Source organism: Typopeltis vanoorti, chromosome 19 (assembly GCF_054136105.1).
Source record: "Typopeltis vanoorti isolate ZY-2024b chromosome 19, IOZ_Tvanoo_1.0, whole genome shotgun sequence".
In the NCBI taxonomy this organism is placed as follows: Eukaryota; Metazoa; Arthropoda; class Arachnida; order Uropygi; family Thelyphonidae; genus Typopeltis; species Typopeltis vanoorti.
In genome coordinates this window covers 43,951,660-43,973,523 of record NC_143567.1, presented here as the reverse complement: position 1 = coordinate 43,973,523, position 21,864 = coordinate 43,951,660, and the positions used below count along the sequence as shown (strand labels likewise).

At 34.1% G+C, this 21,864-nt stretch overlaps 1 protein-coding gene across 3 annotated transcripts in view; it reads right to left on the bottom strand.

Annotated features, from left to right (window-relative positions):
- The window catches only part of LOC150096051 (PCNA-interacting partner-like), a 274,947-nt gene that overhangs the window by 188,138 nt on the left and 64,945 nt on the right, over positions 1-21,864 (bottom strand). For all 3 annotated transcript variants that reach the window (XM_090408806.1, XM_090408805.1, XM_090408804.1), the window contains exon 5: positions 14,466-14,660. In XM_090408806.1, the coding sequence (XP_090264932.1) occupies positions 14,466-14,660 (195 nt within the window). The remainder of the gene's footprint in view (positions 1-14,465; positions 14,661-21,864) is intronic.

Genomic DNA, 21,864 nt, shown 5'->3' with positions numbered 1-21,864 from the left:
TAAATAATGTAGGTACAAGCATTTATTAAACATTTACTTTGCATTCATTTTTTATCTTTCCTAAAAGAATACCACATATAACGAATTATTAATACAGTAATCGATCATGAACGAATTGTAATTTTTACCATTGATTATTAGATTTGATTAACAAGATTTTGATATATGCGGTAACATTGAGGGATTAATTAATCGCGTTAATCGAGGGATACCTGTATGTGTATGTATATATATATATTATATGCATATACAGTTTTGTGTGTTTTAGAAAATTTACTTTACATAAATTGTTTGCTCTCTGCATCCAATGACTGTATTATAAATAGTCATTTTATGTATTTTCTGCAACTGAAAAGTTTTTCTTGTATGCTTGTAGCCTGGAAAGAAGAGGAGTAAAATTTTCCTTTGTAGCACAGCGTCTATAGAAGGAGGTGTTTTTCATTTTGCCAGGTCATTTTCATTCCATGAGTCTCTAATTACACTAAATATATTACTTCAACTGAAGATCTCTGTACTGTATTTAGTGATACAATAAAACTACTTCTTTTTCTTGCATCTGCAGCATGGTGACTGTTGGGGATAGAATGTTTTTATTATGTTATTCTTATCATTATGCAAGTATCTCCATGGAGTATAGAGACTCATCATGGGAAACCCACACAAAGTCTATCATACCTCTCCTTAAACTCATTCACTGTCAGGGCACTCAACTAATTCTGGAAATCCATTCTACCACTCTCCATACACAAAAATCTATCCACATACCCTTACTAACCACACTCTTACACAACTTCCATGGGAGTCCCCCAGTTCTCTCTCTGTTTGTCATGTACTAAAAATTTTCTTTTGTATTAATCTAATAGAACCCCTTTAAAGTTCCTATCATGTTCCATCTTTTCTGCCTGTCAACTAAACTTTGCAGCCCACACACCTTCAACCTATCCTCATAGACAGCATTCCACAGAGATATCACCAGCTTCATCACTTGTTTCTGAATCCTCTCCACCACTTCCTGATTCCAAGAAACTAAGATGACCAAATCTGTGCACAGTACTCAAGATGTGTTGAATCATAACCTTATAAAGAGAGATAATAAGCTCTCTATCTTTACTTGTTAGCATCTTTTTCAACATCGAAGTAAAGTACTCATTTGAGCTATTTTACCAACTTTTGCAATATGCACTCTGAACTTCAACTCTATGTTCACCATTACCCTCTCCCTCCCAGGTCCTTAGTCTCGTCAATTTCCTGCAATCCAGTACCATCAATGTAATACACAGCATGTAAACAAAAGATCTGAAAACAATAGGTGAATATTACAAAAATGGAGGCTCCAGCTCAATCCAGACAAAACAGAAGTATCAAGCTTTCACCTTTAATCACATGGCAGATATCACTTTGCACATCTTCTTTGAAGGATGTTTACTACGACACAATAAGTTTCCAAAGTACTTAGGCGTGACCCTGGACTGCACGCTCTCTTACAAGCAACACCTAACAAACATTTCTGAATGATAAGCTGTCTCCATATCAATGGAGACAGCTTATCATTCAGCAAGATATACATACCTTTCTACATCATTGGAATTAAAATATGTAAACATTTTTTTTGTACTGAGTGCAATGAAATAATCAAGGAGAAAAGAAACTTCATCACACTGCAAATAAACGTATCCAGCCCACCATTACAATTTTAAAAATATTTTTAATGATGCCTATTTCAAATGCTAGTGTTGAGTACTCATTTTCAGTGTTAAACGAATAAAAAATTATTTAAGAAGCAACTTGCACCAAAATAAAACAAGTGACCTGTCGTTATTATGCATTCAATCAGATGTAATAGACTTGATTAATCATGATGACATTATAGATATATTTGCTAAAACCAAAGACAGACAAAAAAATTATAGTTATTAATTTTTTTTAATATATATTTGCTCTCAGGGGACCCTGTAACCCCTAGAGAGCATGTCCCCTGGGTGGCAGATAGGGAGCCCACCATGTGTGCGCATGTGTGTGTGTGTATATGATGGGGTGGTCCAAATATACTGAATAAGGACTCGTGGACCAACAGGGCCATCAGGGGCAATCATCTTGATTGTAAGGGAAGTGGCACTCCCATGGACCCCTAACTGGATCTATCCTCTCCTTCTTCTACTTTGAGGAAGATCCACTTACTTTAATCATTCCTATAAGGCCTTATCAGCCAACTCTTCTTATTTTATGACCCTTATGCTATTAGATACTCAAAGGGCATAGGATCTTTTCATTTCTGGCCTTACAACTATGCCCTCTCTATAAACCTTACTATAATTCTTCTATAATCTACTCTTTCCCCCTTCAATATACCCTATTCCTCCTATGAGTTTAAATTCGGAAGAAGGCTAGTTCAGAAGCCTTAAGGTAGCAGCCCTACCACTGAACTATTCCATCGTCAGGCTAGTCCCTTGACATGGAGAACATAATCCTACTTGTAAGCTGACAGAAAAAGATAATCTGATTGAATCTATGGGAAAAGATTCTGGAATGGAAAAGGTAAAACAAAAATGGAAACGACAAAATATAATACACATAGCAAACTGGAATGTAAGAGGAATAGCATATAAAGAAATAGAACTAGACCAATTATTAAATAAAAGAAATTTTAAAATAGCAGTAATCACTGAAACAAAAAAGAAATTAAAATGAACTATGAGAACCGAAAATTTTAATGTGATATACAGTGGAGTCGACAGAGACCAAAGAGCACAAGCAGGAGTCATGATTTGGATTCATAACTCCCTTTCAAAACAGTTAAAACATTATAAATTATGGAATGAAAGAATAATGGAAGCTAGAATAAAAATAGAGGCTATTTAACAATAATTGGTTTATATGCCCCAGAAGAAGGAAGAGAACAGGATAATATTGAGTTTTATAATCAGTTACAAAACATATATAATAAAATAAATAAAAATGATTACGTAATTTTAGCAGGAGACTTAAATGCAAGAATTGGAAACACGAAAATTAATAATAATATAGGAATACATGGAGAACATACTCTAAACAGGAATGGTAAAAAATTGATTGACTTTGTAGTTTATAATAACCTAAAAATAATGAATTCCTTCTATAAACATAAAGACATATATAAATATACTTGGGCAGCAAGAGGATGGAAATCAATATTAGATTACTTTATATTAAATGAAAAGACATCAAAATTTTTACTAGATTTTAGAGTTCACAGAGGATATGAATTAAGCAGTGACCACTTCCTTGTTAAAATAAAATTAAGATTACCACCTAAATGGCTACAAGTAGCAAGAACAGAAAGAAAAATTGAAGCATTTGTTTATAAAACTAGACTATTGAATGACACAAATGTACAATGGCTATATAAACAAAGAATTAACCAATATCTAGATAAAATAAAACAAAATGAAGAAATAGAATGGCTTAATATAAAAACGATACTAAATGCAGCAGCAAACGAAAGCTTAGGAAAGACCAAAAAATTCAATAAAAGGTAAAAACTGAAGATCTAGGATGATACAATCAAAGAAATAATCAAAAAGAAAAAAGAAGCCTATCACAAATGGTTAAGCAGTAAAAGATTAGAAGAAGAAATAGAATATAAAAGAATAAGAGCCATAGCTAAAAGAGAAGTCAGAAAAAGACAGAGAATCATGGAACAAATTTGTTTCTAATTTAGAACATAATTTATATAAAATAAGACCCAATGTATATAAGATTTTGAAACACTTAAATGTAGATACCAAAGAAAACATAAAATTAAGCACTGAATTGAAATTAGAAGAATTTCTAAATTACTACACAGAATTGTGGACAGACAAATATTTTAAAAAAGACAACTGGCAAACAATTAATGAAAATGAAAAGGAAATAACTAAAGAAGAATTAGAAATCAGCCTGAAAGAAACAAGAAACAGAAAATCACCTGGAGAAGATAAGCTAGGTTCAGAACTATATAAATACGCAGGAACAAGATTCAAAGAAAGACTCTTATTATTTTTAAATAAAATTTATTCAACTGGTATCTCCCCAATAGAATGTAAAAAAGCGATTGTGATTCCTATGACCCTAAAAACTATAGAGGTATCAGTATACTAAATTCCTGTTACAAAATATATAGCAGAATCTTAAATAGCAAACTAATGAAATATTCCGAAAACTTTATTTTAGAAGTACAGAATGGATTTAGAAAAGGACGATCATGTATAGACCTGGCCTTTTGCCTAAAATTAATAATAGAGAAAAGAAGAGACTACAATTCAGAAACATACAGTGCATTTATTGACTTTGAAAAAGCATTTGACAAAGTTAAAAGAAACATGTTGAAAGTTTATTTTTCACTTGGTCAGACTATAATAAATTTAGTTTAATCCTTTATCCAAGTGTGTGCAAACAAAGTTTGCACCTGAAAATATCTTCAGAACTGAGGTAAGGTGGTACAACACCGGCGACTCCTTGCAAAGGTGGAGGAAGCTACCAACACTTCTATCTCAGTATCTCCCATAATGCAAAACACATCTCCTTGTGGATATGTATAATGTTATGAATTAAATGGGAAGGCCACTACCCAGACTAGTTTCGACCTTTATTGAGGTCTCTTCAGTGGGAGCCAGGCCCGAGTGGACTGAGGTACCACCTTACCTCAGTCCTGAAGATACTTTCAGGCGCAAACTTTGTTTGCACACACTTGGATAAAGGATTAAACTAAATTTATTATAGTCTGACCAAGTGAAAAATAAACTTTCAACATCTTTCTCTAAATCCAGAGTAATTTAATAAAAAGGTGGCACACCGTTTGGCAGCTCCTATAGGAGGAGATGACCTTGCTAATGCTTCTGCCTTAGTATCTCCACTTGGGCCTGGCTCCCACTGAAGAGACCTCAATAAAAGTCGAAACTAGTCTGGGTAGTGGCTTTCCCATTTAATTCATAACATTATACATATCCACAAGGAGATGTATTTTGCATTATGGGAGATACTGAGATAGAAGTGTTGGTAGCTTCCTCCACCTTTGCAAGGAGTCGCCCGGTGTTGTATCACCTTACCTCAGTCCTGAAGATACTTTCAGGCGCAAACTTTGTTTGCACACACTTGGATAAAGGATTAAACTAAATTTATTATAAAAGAAACATATTATTTAACATATTAAAAGAAAGACAAATACCAAATAATATCCTAAAAGCTATCACAAGTATATATGAAAATAATCAAATACAAATAAGATTAAATCACGCGCTATCATATACGAGAGAGATAAACCAAGGGGTCTGACAGGGATTTCCACTCTCAGCAACTCTTTTTAATATCTACTTAAATGAAATAATAATAAAATGGAATAAAAATTTACATCAAGGAATTAAACTTTCTCCTACAATATACTTAAACACTCTCCTCTTTGTCGACAACCAAATAATAATTACAAATTCTGAAGATAACTTACAGAAAGCTATTTTAGATCTAAATGAGATATCCAAAGATTATGGTATGATAATATCAACAGAAAAATCAAAAACTATGGCCTTTAAAGGACAAGATCCAGCAAGAACTAAAATAGTAATAGATAACATCTTAGAACAGGTGAATTCATTTAACTACCTAGGATGTATGATCACATATGAAAGTGAAAAAGATATAAATATAAAAATTGAAAAATATTTAAAAATAACAGGTGTAATTAACTCTATATTTAAACCAAACATAGTTCAAAAACAAACCAGACTTAAAGTATACAATATATTAGCCCTACCGGTCTTAATGTATGGAAACGAAATCTGGACAATAAAACAAAATGACAAACAAAAATTAACAAGAGCAGAAATGAAGTTTATGAGAAAAACTGCAAAGTATACCCTAGTTGATCACAAAAGAAATGAAGAAATTATGAAAGAATTAAACCAAGAACCAGTAATAGAAAAAATTAAAAAATATAAACATAAATGGATGGAACACGTTCAAAGAATGAAAACAGAAAGATTACCAAAACAAGCCATTAGGAAAAAGAAAACCAGGACGTCCTCTTAAACGATTCAACGATGACTTCTAAGGCTGGAACAGGCCACGCTAGGCCTAAATCCTTGATACGCATGATGACAATGATTTTTTTTAAATTTAAATTTGAATTGATTTATTTTTAAACTTTTTTAAATGCAAATATATGTATACCAATGTTGTGTTAATTTATTTAACTTTTATTTTCAATAAACTAAAGAAAAATGTGCATGAATTCGTGTCCGGACAATTCATTGCTGAGAAAATTCATTGTGGTGTAAAAATAATCGCACGAAAATTCATCACGGATATATATGAAAAAAAAAAAGAAAAGAAATATTTTATACATTATTTAATGTTTTGATGATATTTAGCTTTCTGAATTTTTTTATTCCGTTAAAGCTGTATAACTGAGAGGAGACCTCCACATAGCCTTTAAAATGCGGAGAACCAACCAGAGCTTCTGCTCAAATATCCAATCCTCAACTTATTGTGGTGCACCCTGCTAAGTATCTACCTGGATACTGAACGAACAAGGATGGGCTGGCAATTTGGGATTTAGCCGACCAAATTGTCTTCTTTTTGGCTTACACCACAACATAAAATGATGGTACAATAAGATAGAATTTCATGACGGTTGGGGGGGGGGGGGGGTCACCCGGTTAAACAAGGCCACCATTGTTTTCCCAGGTAACCAGGGCAAACAAACAGTGAAAAGTCAATTACTGGAACAAATCCTAAAACACACGCCAACTCAACATCACCAGAATAACATAAGAAGCCTGAATGGCTTCTGATGTCATTCTGTAGCTAGCTGAGGAATTGGATAATTACCAGAAAAATTGGGATCTAAATAGCAGAGTAGGAAATGATTGTTAGACATACAAAAATATTTTGGAAAAATTTAAAGAAAAGAGCAAAGCTAATAATAATGGCAAATACCTGTTGGATTTCTGCTCAGGACATGGACTGGTTATTACTAACGCAATGTTCCAACATAAAAATGTGCACACATTCCCATGGAGAGAAGAGGCAAGGAATAAGAAAAGTCTCATTGACTATGTTATTGTCAATAGTGATGTTTTCTCCCTGGTGCAGGACCAGAGTATACAGAGGATTGCATTAGCTGTATTGCATAGTTCAGAAGGCCTGGACAGAGTGACGAATTCCAGATGATTGGAGTAGAGCTCTCATACTACCATATATAAAAAGGGAAATAAAACTGAATGTGAGAATTACAGAGGTATTTCTCTACTGAGTGTTCCTGGTAATATTTATGCCAGTATACTTGAGAAACGGTTGAGAAGGATTGTGGAAGAGAAGCTTGGTGAAGAACAAGCTGGATTTCAGGCCAAATAGAGGCTGTCAGAATCAGATTTTCACTTTATGACAAATAGTTCAGAAATCATGGGAATATAACAAAGATCCGTATTTAAGTTTTTTAGATCTGAAAAAAGCATATAACATGGTGCCAAGAGAGAAGCTATTCAAAACATTACAATTGTATGGTGTCAGTGGGGCTTTATATCAAACAATACTTAGTCTGTTTTTTTGTTTTTAAAGTCAGCAGTTACAATTGAAGTACAGGAAGATGGTTTAATGTTAAATCTGGTGTCCGACAGGGATGTACATTTTCCCCTCTGTTACTCATTATCTATATGGATCACATTATGAAGAAAAGTGGTATTAAACCTGATATCAAAATGGGACATGTTAATGTCGGCTCTTTAAATGTAAATATATGTACACCAATGTTGTGTTATTTTTATTTAACTTTTATTTTCAATAAACTACAGAAAAATGTGTATATACTTCTAAATAAATCCAGTACAAGTCTCCAAGATTCCCTGACTAAATTGAATAACTGTTGTAATAGATATGGTATGAAGGTCAGCAATAACAAGACAATGAAAATAGGCAGAAGCATTGAAAATATCACCTGCATTGTGAATGGAGAAGCTATAGAACAAGTGAAACATTTCAGCTACTTAGGCACTATTTTTAGTGAAGATGGTAGATTAAGTATGGAAATAGACAACAGAATCAACAAAGCTATGGTAGGTAGGAAGTCAACTGAATAAATTTATATGGAATAAGAGAGAAATTAGTCAAAACACTAAATTAGCTGTATACAAGACAGTATTCAAACCAATTTAATTTATGGATCTGAGAGCTGGGTTAGAAATAAAACATTTGACCAAAGAGTAGAGACTGTAGATATGAGAGTCCTGAGAAAGATTAGGGGCATGAACAGATGGCATCAATGGCAATATCATATTAAAAATGAGGATATTAGGAAATAACTTGGCATTGTTAGCATCCAGGAATATGTTAGCAGAGCTAATCTCAGGTGGTATGGTCACTTAAACAGAATGGGAGAGGAACGATTAGCAAAACAAGTGTTCTCTGTCAGGAAAAAGAAAAAAAGTAGACCAAGATATAGGTGGATTGATACGATAAAAAGTTCCTTAGAAGACAGAAACATAGGATCTGATAATGTTGGAGTCTTGACAGGTAACAGATTGATTTGGAGGAAAATTGTAGAATGGAAGGTAGTAATGATGTAAATTTTTCATGTAGTACTATCATATCCTGTACACCCCCTTGAGGGTATATGTCAGGAATTTAATCATGATGATGATGATAAAGTTATTAATGTTCTTTCTTTCTTACTACAGCTCTGTAGATGGAATTAGAAAAGTTATTAGGGAGAATAAAATATTTAAGAGTAGTTAAGGAGAAAGGGCACAATATTTAAGAATATTTATTCTTCTAACCTTTCACTATTTTTCTGTTCTGTGCATTTAGACACCCATCGAGGTGTGATATATTATCTGAACTAATTCAGAAGCTGACGTGTTTCAGTTATTGAATACACGTGTATTTTGAAAATGACTCCACTTTTCCTGCATATGAAAGATATGTTGTACACAGTTATTGCTTACAGAGCTAGTTTAAGAACATAGATGCACTCTGATAATAATAATAAAATTACATAAATCCTATCATCATTATGTAAATCCTGCGATGATACATAAAATTAAATAAATACATAAAATAAACCATGAAATACATAAAACACTATATTTTGTGAAATTTATCTTGCACTGCATTTACCTTTCGTATATCGGTATCAATGCAATATCATTTCAATTTTCTAGAGAATAACATTTTCAACGAATTTTTTCCATGATGAATTTTCCTCTCAATGAATTGTCCGTGAACCATATGAATTTGATTAACTGAAATTGACTTGTTCTTTTTGAGGCCTCATAATGATGTTGTGCCTAGGACCTCCAAAAGTATAAATGCAGCCCTGTTTATATATGCAGAGAAAGAGAGAGAATGAGAGAGATGTAAAAAAATGGAACGGACAGAGGAATATAAGAGAGAGTTGGAAATAATTCCCTTTAAAAAATATAAGGAATGAATAGTTGTATTTCATCATCAAATTCCTGCCATATATACCCTCAGGGGATGCACATGAAAAGCTACATCATTACTAACTTCCTATCAACAATTTCCCTCCAGATTAGTCTGTTATCTGTCAGTATTCCAATATTATCAGATATTATACTTCTGTATAAAGAATCTGTAAAAGTTAGAGACAAATATATACTAATAACCTTTAATAAATAACAATATAACTTTCCCTCATCAATTACTCTTGTTGCTTTATTATAAAAGGCAAGAAAATTACTGAAATAAGAGCACTCCTTAACAAATCCATGTTGACCACAGATAATGTGGCCAGCATGGATTTGTTACTACTTCCATCCTTGTGCAATTGCACTATCTTACTCTCTTTCCACTCAGTGGTTACTTTCCCAGTAGCTAGACTTTCACTGAACAGTCAGGTCAATGGAGCAATGAGTTCCTTAGCACATTCTAAAACAGGTTGTGGAATCCCATCCAGTCTCACTGCCTTATTGACTTCGAGTATTTGAAACACATTCTTCATGCACTTTTAAACCTTCAACCCTCCCCATTCCTTCAAGGAAAAAAAAATGCTTTTCCAGGATGAAATGCCTCAATGCATTCCAAAGGTTAAGAGGGTAAATAGAGTCGGTGTAAAATGGATGAATCAAGAGATAAGGTATGCAATCTGGAAGAAGAAGAAGAAGGTATTATGGAAGAAACACAAAATGAGTATTTATAACAACCAGTTGCATGAGAAGTACAAAGAGCAGGTGAGGAAGGTGACTAGCTTGATAAGAGTAGCAAAAATGCAGTATGAGCAGCAGTTAGCTAAAGTGGCCAAAAAAAATCCTCGAGTTTTTTCGATATGTGGCCAGTAGAAGAAAGAATGATTATGGTAGGATGGGATTGATTGATGAAAACAGAAGAATGGTAACTGCTGCAGAGGATATAGTTGAGATATTTAGTGAGCAATTTATAAAGGTATTTCATTCTTGTGAATGTGGCACCATGCAGAACTTGAAAGCAGCGGGAAAGAAGGAGGAGGAACTGAGGAACTGTTAGTAAGTGAACAGGAGGTATATGAGGAATTGAATAGACTTGATGTAAATAAGGCTGTGGGACTTGATGCTATTTCACCACATGTCTTGAGGGAATGTGCCAGAGAGTTAACAACAGCTTTTGTATATCTTTTCAACATGAGTCTCTCACTGGGTCAAATTCCAAAAGAATGGAAAGAGGGTAAAATTGTTCAAATTCATAAGGGAGGCGATAAGAGTAAGGCTTTGAATTATAGACCATCTGTGTGTGTCTGGACTTGTGGTCAAGGTATTAGAAAAGTTAGTTAGGACTAAGATTCAGAATTGGGTTGACAACAGAAAAATACTCTTCGGTGGCCAGCATGGATTTACTAAAGGAAGATCGTGCTTTAGCAATCCGCTTACTTTTTATAATAAAGTGACAAATGCGTTGGATAAGGATGTTGCATATATAGTGGTATATTTAGATTTTGCAAAGGCGTTTGATAAATTGCCACATGACATGTTGGTAATTAAATTGGAACGGATGGGGCTGAATAGTAAATTGGCTTTCTGATAGGTATCAGCGAGTTGTCTATGGAGGAGCGATATCCCACAAGAGGAGAGTTACTAGTGGTGTACCTCAAAGGTTTGGGGTCCATTGTTGTTTAATTTGTATGTAAATGATACTTGTAGAGGTCTGAATGGTGATATGCAGTTGTTTTTCAGATGATACAAAGTTGGGGAGAGTTATCAGGAGTAGAGCGGATGCTGTAGCTTTGCAAGAGGACTTGAATACACTGGATGAATGGGTAAATGAATGGGGATGTCAATTCAATGTTTCAAAGTGTAAGGTTTGAAATTTGGGAAGCAGAGATAGGATGTAAAGTACACAATCAGTGGAAATATCTTGGAAGAGGTAGAGGAGATGAAAGATCTGGGAGTGATTGTAGACAAGAACCTAAAATTTCGGGGACATGTGACTAAAATTGTGAAGACAACACAGCAGATAATGGGAATGATGCAGACGACATTGACTTGTAGAAGTAAGGATGTTATGGTTCCTTTGTATAAGGCTTTGATCAGGCCACATATGGATTACTGTGCACAGATCTAGTCACCTGGTTTTCAAAAGATGAAAATGTGTTCGAAAAAGTTCAGAGGCAATTGACTAAGGTGGTTTCTGGTCTCTGGAATTAGAGTATGAAGACAGAAGACAGATTGGCAAAATGCAATTTGCAAAAATTGGTGGATAGAAGGAGGAGGGGAGATATGATTGGGACATATAAGATGTTAAGAGGTTATTACCAAATTAATGTCGGGGAGGTTTTGCACAGAATGGGTGAGGATAGTAGGAAAAAGAGGTCATCCCTGGAAGCTGTATAAGGAGGATGTGAGCAAGGGAGTGAGGAGCAGGTTTTTTGCATGGAGAGTGGTGAGTGATTGAAATGCATTGCCCGAGAGTGTGGTGAGTGCAGAGACAGTGAATATATTTAAGGCGCAGTATGATCAACTCTGTGTATAACAGTGGACCTCCCACGATGATGAGTCTTTGACTCCATGGAGGTTTTTATATAATAATAATAATAATAAAGTAATCATTAAATGTCATCTGCTCACAACAGAGCTTTATGGTATAACCAACTCCAAAACGGGGGGGGGGGGGGGGATTTATTAAACTTACTAATATTTTGCTGGTTTTCTACCCAGCATCTTCACGGCATAATTATTACTGTGACAAGCACACAGCACTGAACTAAATAAAAATGGAAAAAATTCATATTATAACTGAACTGAGCTATTGTGGTACCCTCTGGGCCAGATAACCATAAGCTAATTTGGAGAAGTCAGGATATCAGGTCTCAAAAGATCCCCCAGATCTTTGGCAAATTAATGCAGCCATACCTAAAAATAGTCTCTCAAAGCTATAATGACTTCTATGTAGTATCGATGTTTTCCTCCATCTAATCCTATGTGAAGGAGTATCTATCCATAGCATGGTCTGTCAATCCTGACTTGCCATATAGATGATTATAAATGTAATTTTTGTGTTCTTCTAGGCAAGTGTTAACTGAACTTCCTCATGCCTGCAAGTTAGTCTACTTCAAACATGCACTCCAGGATGTGAAAGAGGATGAAGTTGATCTTTGGGAGAATGGATGAAGATAACTAGCTCGATGTACTCTTAATATATGAGATGGAAATGGTTTTGCTATGATCCTGTGTGTTGGTTACAGGAGGGATGGGGGGATATATGCAGTATTTTATCTATTTTATACTGGAGTCATTAGCTAAAAAAGTTTTGCAAAGGTCCCCGAGTTTAGTTTCGAGGCTGTGTCATTTGAACAAATAGCCTTGGCTTGGTAAGTGTTTTGAAGATGTCATACTTTCGAGAAGGGTGGTGGTGGTGCTGGTGTGATTGCTTATGCAAATACCTTCCTGTGTGAGTGGGTTTTATGTCATTTGCATTGGTCGCATGCCCCCCCCCCCTTCTTCATCTAACAGGGTCATTCATTCACAATCATTTCTCCTCCTACTTACCACATAACAAAAGAATTTCTTAGGATTTTCCTTGAGCTGTAATGCTAATCTCCTCTTGTATTCCATTTTGTGTTACTTACTATACTACTCACATTCTCGTTTGAGTCTTATATTCCTTACACAACTACTCTCCACCTCTCTCTCTTTATGCTTTCTCCATAACTTTTTTTTCATCCGTAGTTTCAGTTGGATTTCATTAATCATTCACTTTACACCAAATCACATTATCTTTTTCACTTGAGGAATGCAATTTGCCTCTTGATAAATATTTCTTCACTAGCCCTCATGCACTGCTGATATCCCTCCCTTCCAATTCTGCCATCCATGGAACTGCCTCAAGCTGTTTCTAAGATTATTATAGTCATTTGCCTTATAATTCAACATAAATTCCTTGTTCCTTGATACTTCCGCATGTCTATTCAGTCTCCAAATCAAGACCATTTGGTCTTGATTTATGTGAAATAGTATAAAGTACAGACAGACCTCAAACTATTTTTTGTTTAATTCACTGACGTATCTCTGGGTGAGAATTATCAGCTATCCCAATGGAGATATTACTTCTGTGAATGTCTATTGTATAAGTGAAAGAGATGACTCACTGTAAAGATTATTTCATAATCTTTAAGTTTTAATGAAATTATAGAAAAACATCAATTTAAAATGCAGTGATGTCTGAAACTGTTTTCTCAACAATAAGAAAAATAAAACCCTTATTTAAAGATCAATATAATGACAAAATGTGCTGTTTCTGAAAAAATAAAAGTATAAAAAAGTAAGGAACTAAATTTGCAAAGAAATGGCTTTTAATTCACTTTCATTACTATTAAAACATTTCTAAACTTAACTGATTTTAGTTCAGGAAAAAAAAAAAAAGATTTAGATGGATCAAGTTTAAATTTTTGAACTTGATCCTTCTACAATGCACTACCCAAGTGCAGTGACTGAAAAGAAATATAATTTAAAAAAATAATAATAATTACATGCACAAATATAAGGCAAAATAATAATTTACTGATATTATTTGACTTTAATTTTATATATAGAAACAGAGCAGAAGATATAGTATATATTTCAACAGGAAAAAAAAATTAGGTATTAATATCAGCTGAATTATTTTTAATATAACATATAAATGTTCTGGCAAATTAAGTGAACAGCATCTCCACTTTCCAGTCAACAGGCTGAGTTTGAACTCCACTATAAATGAGTTTCATTATCTAATTTGAGACTACTCAAACAGTGGAAGCCGTAAGTAGCTTGAAAAAGTTTTCTAGAGCAGGGTTTCACAATTATCTTAAGATAATTCTAAAGCAGGGTTTCACTTAAGCTTATCTGTAGTACTAATGCATAACCCACATTTTCAACTTTTGAAGGTGGGATTCACATAAAAAAGCATCATTCCACAAAAAACATAGATTTTTGTTTTGGTTTTTTTGCATTTTTTTAAAGAAATTACAGTTATCAAGCAAAAGATATACATACCTCAGTAACAGAACCCAATTCTTCATATGTCTGTGCCACATCATGGTTTGTAAATATACTATCTAATGATAAAGTTTCATCAACTACCCTAATATTTACAAGTTCACTATTCTCACAGAGACTTGCATCAAGTGGGCTCTCCACCGTGATGTAATGAACTGCTCTTTCTTGAACTAACAATTCCAAATTTTTCTTCTGAAATAATAATAAAACTTTATTATCATCATTCTCACTGAATAATATGCAATCCATGAAATCAAAAAATTCATCATTAGTGGTCCATTTTAGTTGCCATAAGATCTCTCATAACATACTGTATTTTTATTTAATACCTGTGATTTTTAATCTATGCTGACAATACATTCCACTCATCCACTACTCTCCAGACATAGTTACTTTGTCTAGAGAGTAGTGGATTAGTGGAATGTTACTTTGTCTACATTCCACTCATCCACTAATCTCCGGACAAAGTAACTATTCTTCTACTTCTTTGTTCACTGCACTACAACTTTTAATGATGGCCTCTTCTCCTTGTTTTCTCTCCTTTCCTGCTTCCAATATTTGAAAAATCTCCCTGATATGCCGCATGCTCCCCTCAACAATTTATATATCTCAATCACTTTTCTACTTTTCATCACTCTACTCATTTTTTGGTAATTAATACTAATGTAATTTATATACATGATGAACTTACAACACACACAAAATATGTAAAGAGAAAATAAAGCATTTAAATGTAAAACATTTGATGACGAACATCTCGTCACACCAAGTGAACACAAAATGAATGGACAGTTACATGAAGTGAGAATGGAATAAAATCAAATGTTACAGAGTGTATTCTTTCTACATATTCTGGACAGATTATAAACATAGCCAATACGAATGGAAGCAAAGCTCATCATATTGTGTCAATATGAGAAAATTTAAAAAGAAAAATATACTAAAAAAAAAAGCAAAAACAAAATTAAATTTTAACATTTTCATTAAAAAAATACATACACATATTAAAATTAACAGATTATTTGGATTAAAAGATAAAATAACGAATGAATTAATAAATAAGTAAATTAAACTATAAATTAATGATGCCTAAAAATTATATTCTTGGTTTCATCCATGACCGAAGTGTAAGCAAAGTTTGTGCATGAAGTGACTTCATGCATAAACTTTGTATATAGGGACTAATGACTTGCATTATCTCCATAATGCAAGGCACATATCCTTACAGACATGTATAATGCATAGCATTATACATGTCTATAAGGGCCACACCCAACCAGTTTTGACCTTTATTGAGGTGGAACATTATGTTCAAAACCTCCAAAGTTCCAAAAACTTGGACTAGTGACATTTAAAAGGCTACCGTCCAGTATCTGCAAACTTGTCAGTGCCCCCAAAGAGGTTACTGTCCAAAGCAGCTGATATCTAATCAATGCCCAAAGTGTCATTGTCTGGAATCTGTCAAGCTCTACCTGATAACCAAGCCAAACCTCAACCCAGCACAACCAGAAGAAAGTCAGCTACCGTGCCAAGCCTTCACTTTGCAAATCAGCAGACAAGCCACCAGACCACACAGGCTTATTGTTCTTTTTGGTGAACAAGCAGGAGCCTCAAGAGAGCAAAAGCTCTCCACTCTCAAAGACTCACACACCTGTGGGAGCCAGATCCAGAAGAGATACCAAGGTTGAAGTAAGGCAGAAACCATATATTTCTAATATACAAGTAGTCAAAAGCTGTCACACCTTATTACTAAAATACTCTGGATTGGAGAGAGATGTTGAAAGTTTTTTCACTGGTTATACTGTAAATTAAAAAGATACCAAGAAATTATATTTTTGATTTCACCCAATGATGAAACCAAGAATATAAAATATAATATCTTGGCATCTTTAATTTATAGTATAACCAAGTGAAAAAAACTTTCAATAAGTAAATTAAACATACAAATAAAATAAATGTACACTTGGGTCTTTTTTTATACACATCTTTTTTATGCGGTTTTTAAGTTATGTGGTGCATATTTCATGCAAATTTGGGATTTCCCCGTTGTACATAATAAACAGCATGTTGCAGCACATTCTGGCATAACATGAATAACATGTAAGCAGTGAGTGTCCGTGACAATTTAATTTTGCATGTGAGTGTTTGTCTTTTCATTATCGTAAGTCTAAATTTTGCTAATTTTTATTTTAAAGATTTAATTTGGCCCAATGGAGAATAAAAAAAGCACCAAAGATAAGCAATTTCTTTGGAAATGGAAATTGCAATTTTAGATTGCTTAGCAAAAGTAGAGGGATCTACGACGATTGGTATTAATTTAGGCGAATCTACTATAAGTGGTTATTTAATTAAACAAAAAGCACTTCGGTTTTATGAACAGATGAAGCAATTGGAGCCATCTACTTCTGCTTCCGGATGACTACTTGGGTTTTTAAAAAGGAATGCACTTCATAATGTGAAGATTACAGGTTGCAGCAGTAGATGAAGAAGCAGCCAAAAATTTTCAAGAGAAGTTAGCCAAAATTATTGAAGATGGTGGATATTGTCCCGATCAAGTGTTTAACGCTGACGAAACAGGAGTGTTTTGGAAGAAAATATCTAGTCGAACTTACATTACAAAGTCTGAGAAAAAAGCAAGTGGGTTTGGCACATTAAAGCAAGCAAAGATCGAATAACGTTGTTACTTTGTAGCAATGCATCAAGGGATCGAATGTTGAAACCCCTCCTAGTAAATCGATCTCTAAGCCCACGTGCTCTAAAAGGCAGAGATCTAAAACAGCTGCCGGTACATTGGATGGCTAATACAAAGGCCTGGATAACAACTGTTGTATTTACTGAATGGTTCAATAATTGCTTTATACCAGAAGTGGAAACATATATGAAACAAAATTCTCTCTATTTTAAAGTTTTATTAATTATTGACAACATACCAAGTCATCTGCAATTAGAACATCCAAATATGCAGATAGCGTTTTTTTCCACCCACACAACAAGCATTATTCAGCCACTAGATCAAGGCATAATTGCTACTTTCAAAAAAATATTACGTTAAGCACACTTTTCAATTTATATTGGATAAACTAGAAAATGAATCATTAACATTGATGTTCGGAAAAAAAATTATATTTTGGACTGTTTAAATCATGTTGCATCTGCTATCACTGAAATAAGACCACAAACTTTAAATGCCTGCTGGAAAGCAGCTTGGCCTGGATGTGTTGCAAACAGTGCAACCATTCACACAACTACATTATCAGCTGAAATCATTACTTTGGCACATGAAATTGGTGGAGAAGGTTTTGATACATTTAACCAGAATGATGTAGACAAATTGCTTGTGGATAATGCCTTAAGTGACGATGATATTATTGGATATCGATTAACTTTAGAAATCGTCGAAGATCCAGAAAACGATAGTGAAGCGGAAGAAAAACCTGTCTCCCTCACCGCAAATATAATTCGAGAAGGTCTTGAACTGTGCAATAAATTGGAAAATCATTTTCTTGTTAATAACACAAATTCTGAACGAGCATTTAAATTCCAACATGAAGCTGAAGAACTGTATGTCTGGATATCGTGAGCTGTATTAAAAATTAATAAAATCATCATCGCAAAGTTTAATCACCGATTACATTGTCAAAAGAAAAAATCAGCACAGAACAAAGATGAAGCTAATTCTGTATGTGAAGAATCATTGCCTTTACCGTACAGATCTCATACGCTGACTATCTCTTCTGGTGATGAAAGTGATTTCGCACCAGTTCGCAAACATTGCCGAATATTGTCTAATAGCAATAATAATAATTCTGATGAAAAAATTGCAAAAAAATTGTTACTTTTCAATAAAATTAAATGAATAAAGCTTTAAAACAAACTTTGGTATTCTTATTTTCCTGAATTTTTATAAACTTTTTTATGTGATTTTAGCTTTATTTTAATTCAATGCTTCAGTTTTATGCGGTTGTAGAAAATTATGGAACATATCCCTCATTTTTCAATGTAAGTTAGGTCTTTTTTTGTGCAATTTTTTATATGCGGTTTTCTGTGGAACGTATCTACCACATAAAAAGAGACCCGACTTGTACATATGCACACGTCCGGTCTCTCTCTCTCTCTATATATATATATATAGAGAGAGAGACCCGACTGTGTGTGTATGTAGGAAGATTGATTTACTTGGTCGATATACATTTTTAAAAAAATATTTTTTTTAAAAAAATGAAAACAAAGTTTAATAGCACAACTAGTTTCAGCCTTCTTCAGATGCACATTACAAAAGAAATAACAAGTAAAACATAGAGGAAATAACTGTAAATAATATACTCAGACTTCTTCAACGTAGAAACGTTGAATATATATACATGCGCATATATATATATATATACACATATATACAGGGTGTCCCAAAATTCACGCAAGATTTAAATTTAGCGCCATTTGTGCGGTAAAGTGTTGCCAACGAGAAAAAAAAGACAGCGTGACAGCTGACAGTTCAGGGTTATTAAAAATGACCACACACAGCGAAGAGAGTTCGTTGAATGGATTACGGAACAACAACAAGTGGATGCTTATTTTTCAAACAAAATCATCATCAGCAATGAGGCTCATTTTCATCTTGATGGCTTCGTTAATCGACAAAATTGTCGCATTTGGGGTTCAGAAAATCCACGAGTGATTGTTGAGAAACAAATGCATCCACAACGTGTCATTGTTTGGTGCGGATTTTGGGCTGGAGGCATCATCGGTCCATTCTTCTTCGAAAATGCGGCTGGTAAGGCAATAACAGTTAATGGTGCTCACTATCGCAACATGATAATCCAGTTTTTTGTGCCTAAATTGCAAGATATGGATGTCGACGACATGTGGTTTCAACAAGACGGTGCCACATGCCATACAGCTGAGAAACAATTCAATTACTGCACGAGTCATTTCCTCGTCGTGTAATTTCCTGTTTTGGTGATCAGAATTGGCCGCCCAGATCATGTGACTTAATGTCGTTGGACTTTTTTTCTTTGGGGTTTTTTGAAGTCTAAGGTTTATGCCAACAAGCCCACAACCACCCACACCTTGAAGGAGAAAATTGAGCGCTGTATCAACGAAATTCAGCCACATTTATGCAAAACGGTCATGGAAAATTTCGACAAAAGAGTGTGTATGTGCCAGCAAAGCCGTGGAGGCTATTTACACGATATGCTATTCCATGCATAACCCTATACTGTATACTTTATGAATCAATAAGAAATTACAATTTTTAATTAAAAACCTGTGTTTTCTATCAAAATTACTTCTTGCGTGAATTTTGGGACACCCTGTATATGTGCAGACTTCAACGTTTCTACGTTGAATATATAAATATACACTAACTTTCCATGTTGTTTACAGTTATTTCCTCTATGTGTTACTGGTTATTTCTTTTGTAATGTGCACCTGAAGAAGGCTGATACAAGCTGAAACTAGTTGTGCTATTAAACTTTGTTTTCATTTTTCTCGGTTTCTAGTCATTCAATATTTTAAAAAAAATATATATATATATATATATATATATATATGATTTGTTATATTAACTCGGAATTGGGATATGTTCATACTTTTATATACTGACTGAGATCCGAGAATTAGAACAAACAAATTTATTAAATATGCAACAGGTTTCATCGGAGTGGCCGAATTTATAGTTTTATAGTGACTCAATGTTTCTTTATAGTGTTTTTTATTGGCTTTCTATGTTCTCTCATGCCTGAAGAAGTCGGCCACTCCGATGAAACATGTTGCATATTTAATAAATTTAATTGTTTGTTCTAATTCTGGGATCTCAGTAAGTATATAAAAGTATGAACATATCCCAATTCCGAGTTAATATAACAAATCATCATCATATCCCTTCTGATGAGGGCAACTTCCAACTTACGAAGGCTTATCAGAAGACACTCAGAAGTATCGGACTCGCTATTGACAGACTTATCTTCCTGAAACTTAAGTTTTCTTCAATTATTCCGAAATTCCTACAATTTAGGGAAGTCATTACTACAGAAAGAGCACACCGAATCTATACAAAAGCAAAACTAGATCTTTTAACGGAGAGGATTTGCAATACCAAACGCAATTTAGCTTTTCTCTTTACAGAAAAATCATATTTAGAAAACCAATTAACGGCTTCCTTAGACCACGTGTCATGGAATTACGTTAAAGAAATAAGTACACGCCGTGCATTAAGATCTCAAAACTCAAATAAATATAAACTCATCAGAAAGTTCAATTCGCTCAAGTCAACACAAGAACAGCCAACTCTTAATAATCTTCATGAAAGACTTAAAAAAATTAGTGATAAACAAATCGTTGTACGATCTAAATCATGACGAAGAACAAATTCTCAGAAAAGGTCTCAATTTTGTCCCTGCACCTAAAAGCATTCCCAAAGAACTATTTCTAACTAAGATGGAGAAAGTCGCTTCACTAATTCCAACCACGGACGTGAGTTACTTCGCATGGAAACAACATTTGCGATCAATAATGCAAAACCTCCATCTGATAATATCTCCCCTGGTGAAAGGCTTGCAAATCAAAAATCTAAAGAAAAATAAAGACATCGTTATCCTACAAGCTGACAAGGGAAATGCAACTGTAGTTCTAAATAAAACAGACTACCGGGAAAAAATCTTAACGTTATTAGAGTTGGATACATACTCGGAAATTGAGAAGGACCCAATGAGGGAGATACATAACAAAACTAATAACCTTCTACAAAAGGTCACGGAACTTCCACGAAACATACGCCTTTCCATTCGTTCTTTACATCCACTCATTCCAAGGTTATATGGTCTCCCGAAGGTACACAAAGAAAACTGCCCAAAAACCCATAGTAGATAGATTGACTATCTACTATAGGATAGTCAATCTAAAACCTATAGTAGATAGATTGACTCACACACCTAACGGTTATCAAAATATTTGGCATCATCCTTAAAAGGTTTTGCAGGAAAATTTCCTTCTTATATAAAAAACTCAGACTTTGTCTCTAAAATTAAGAATATAAAACTCAAGTTTTCTGACATCATGGTGAGCTTTGACATAGTAGCTCTCTTCACAAACATTCCGACGCAAGAAGTTCTCCATATTTTAAGCAACAAGATTTCAAAGAAGATGTTTTCTCTGCTATCTCATTGTGTTAACTCTGGCTACTTTGAATTTGAAGGAAAAATTTACAAACAGAATAAAGGATTAGCAATGGGCAGCCCCCCCCTCTCTCCAATACTAGCCAACATCTTTTTCGAGGACTTCGAACAAAAGGCAACTCCTCTTCTACATTTAAGCCAAAAATTTGGCTTAGATATGTTGATGACATATTCCTTATCTGGGAACACAGTATTGACAATCTTCACACTTTTTTAAATCACTT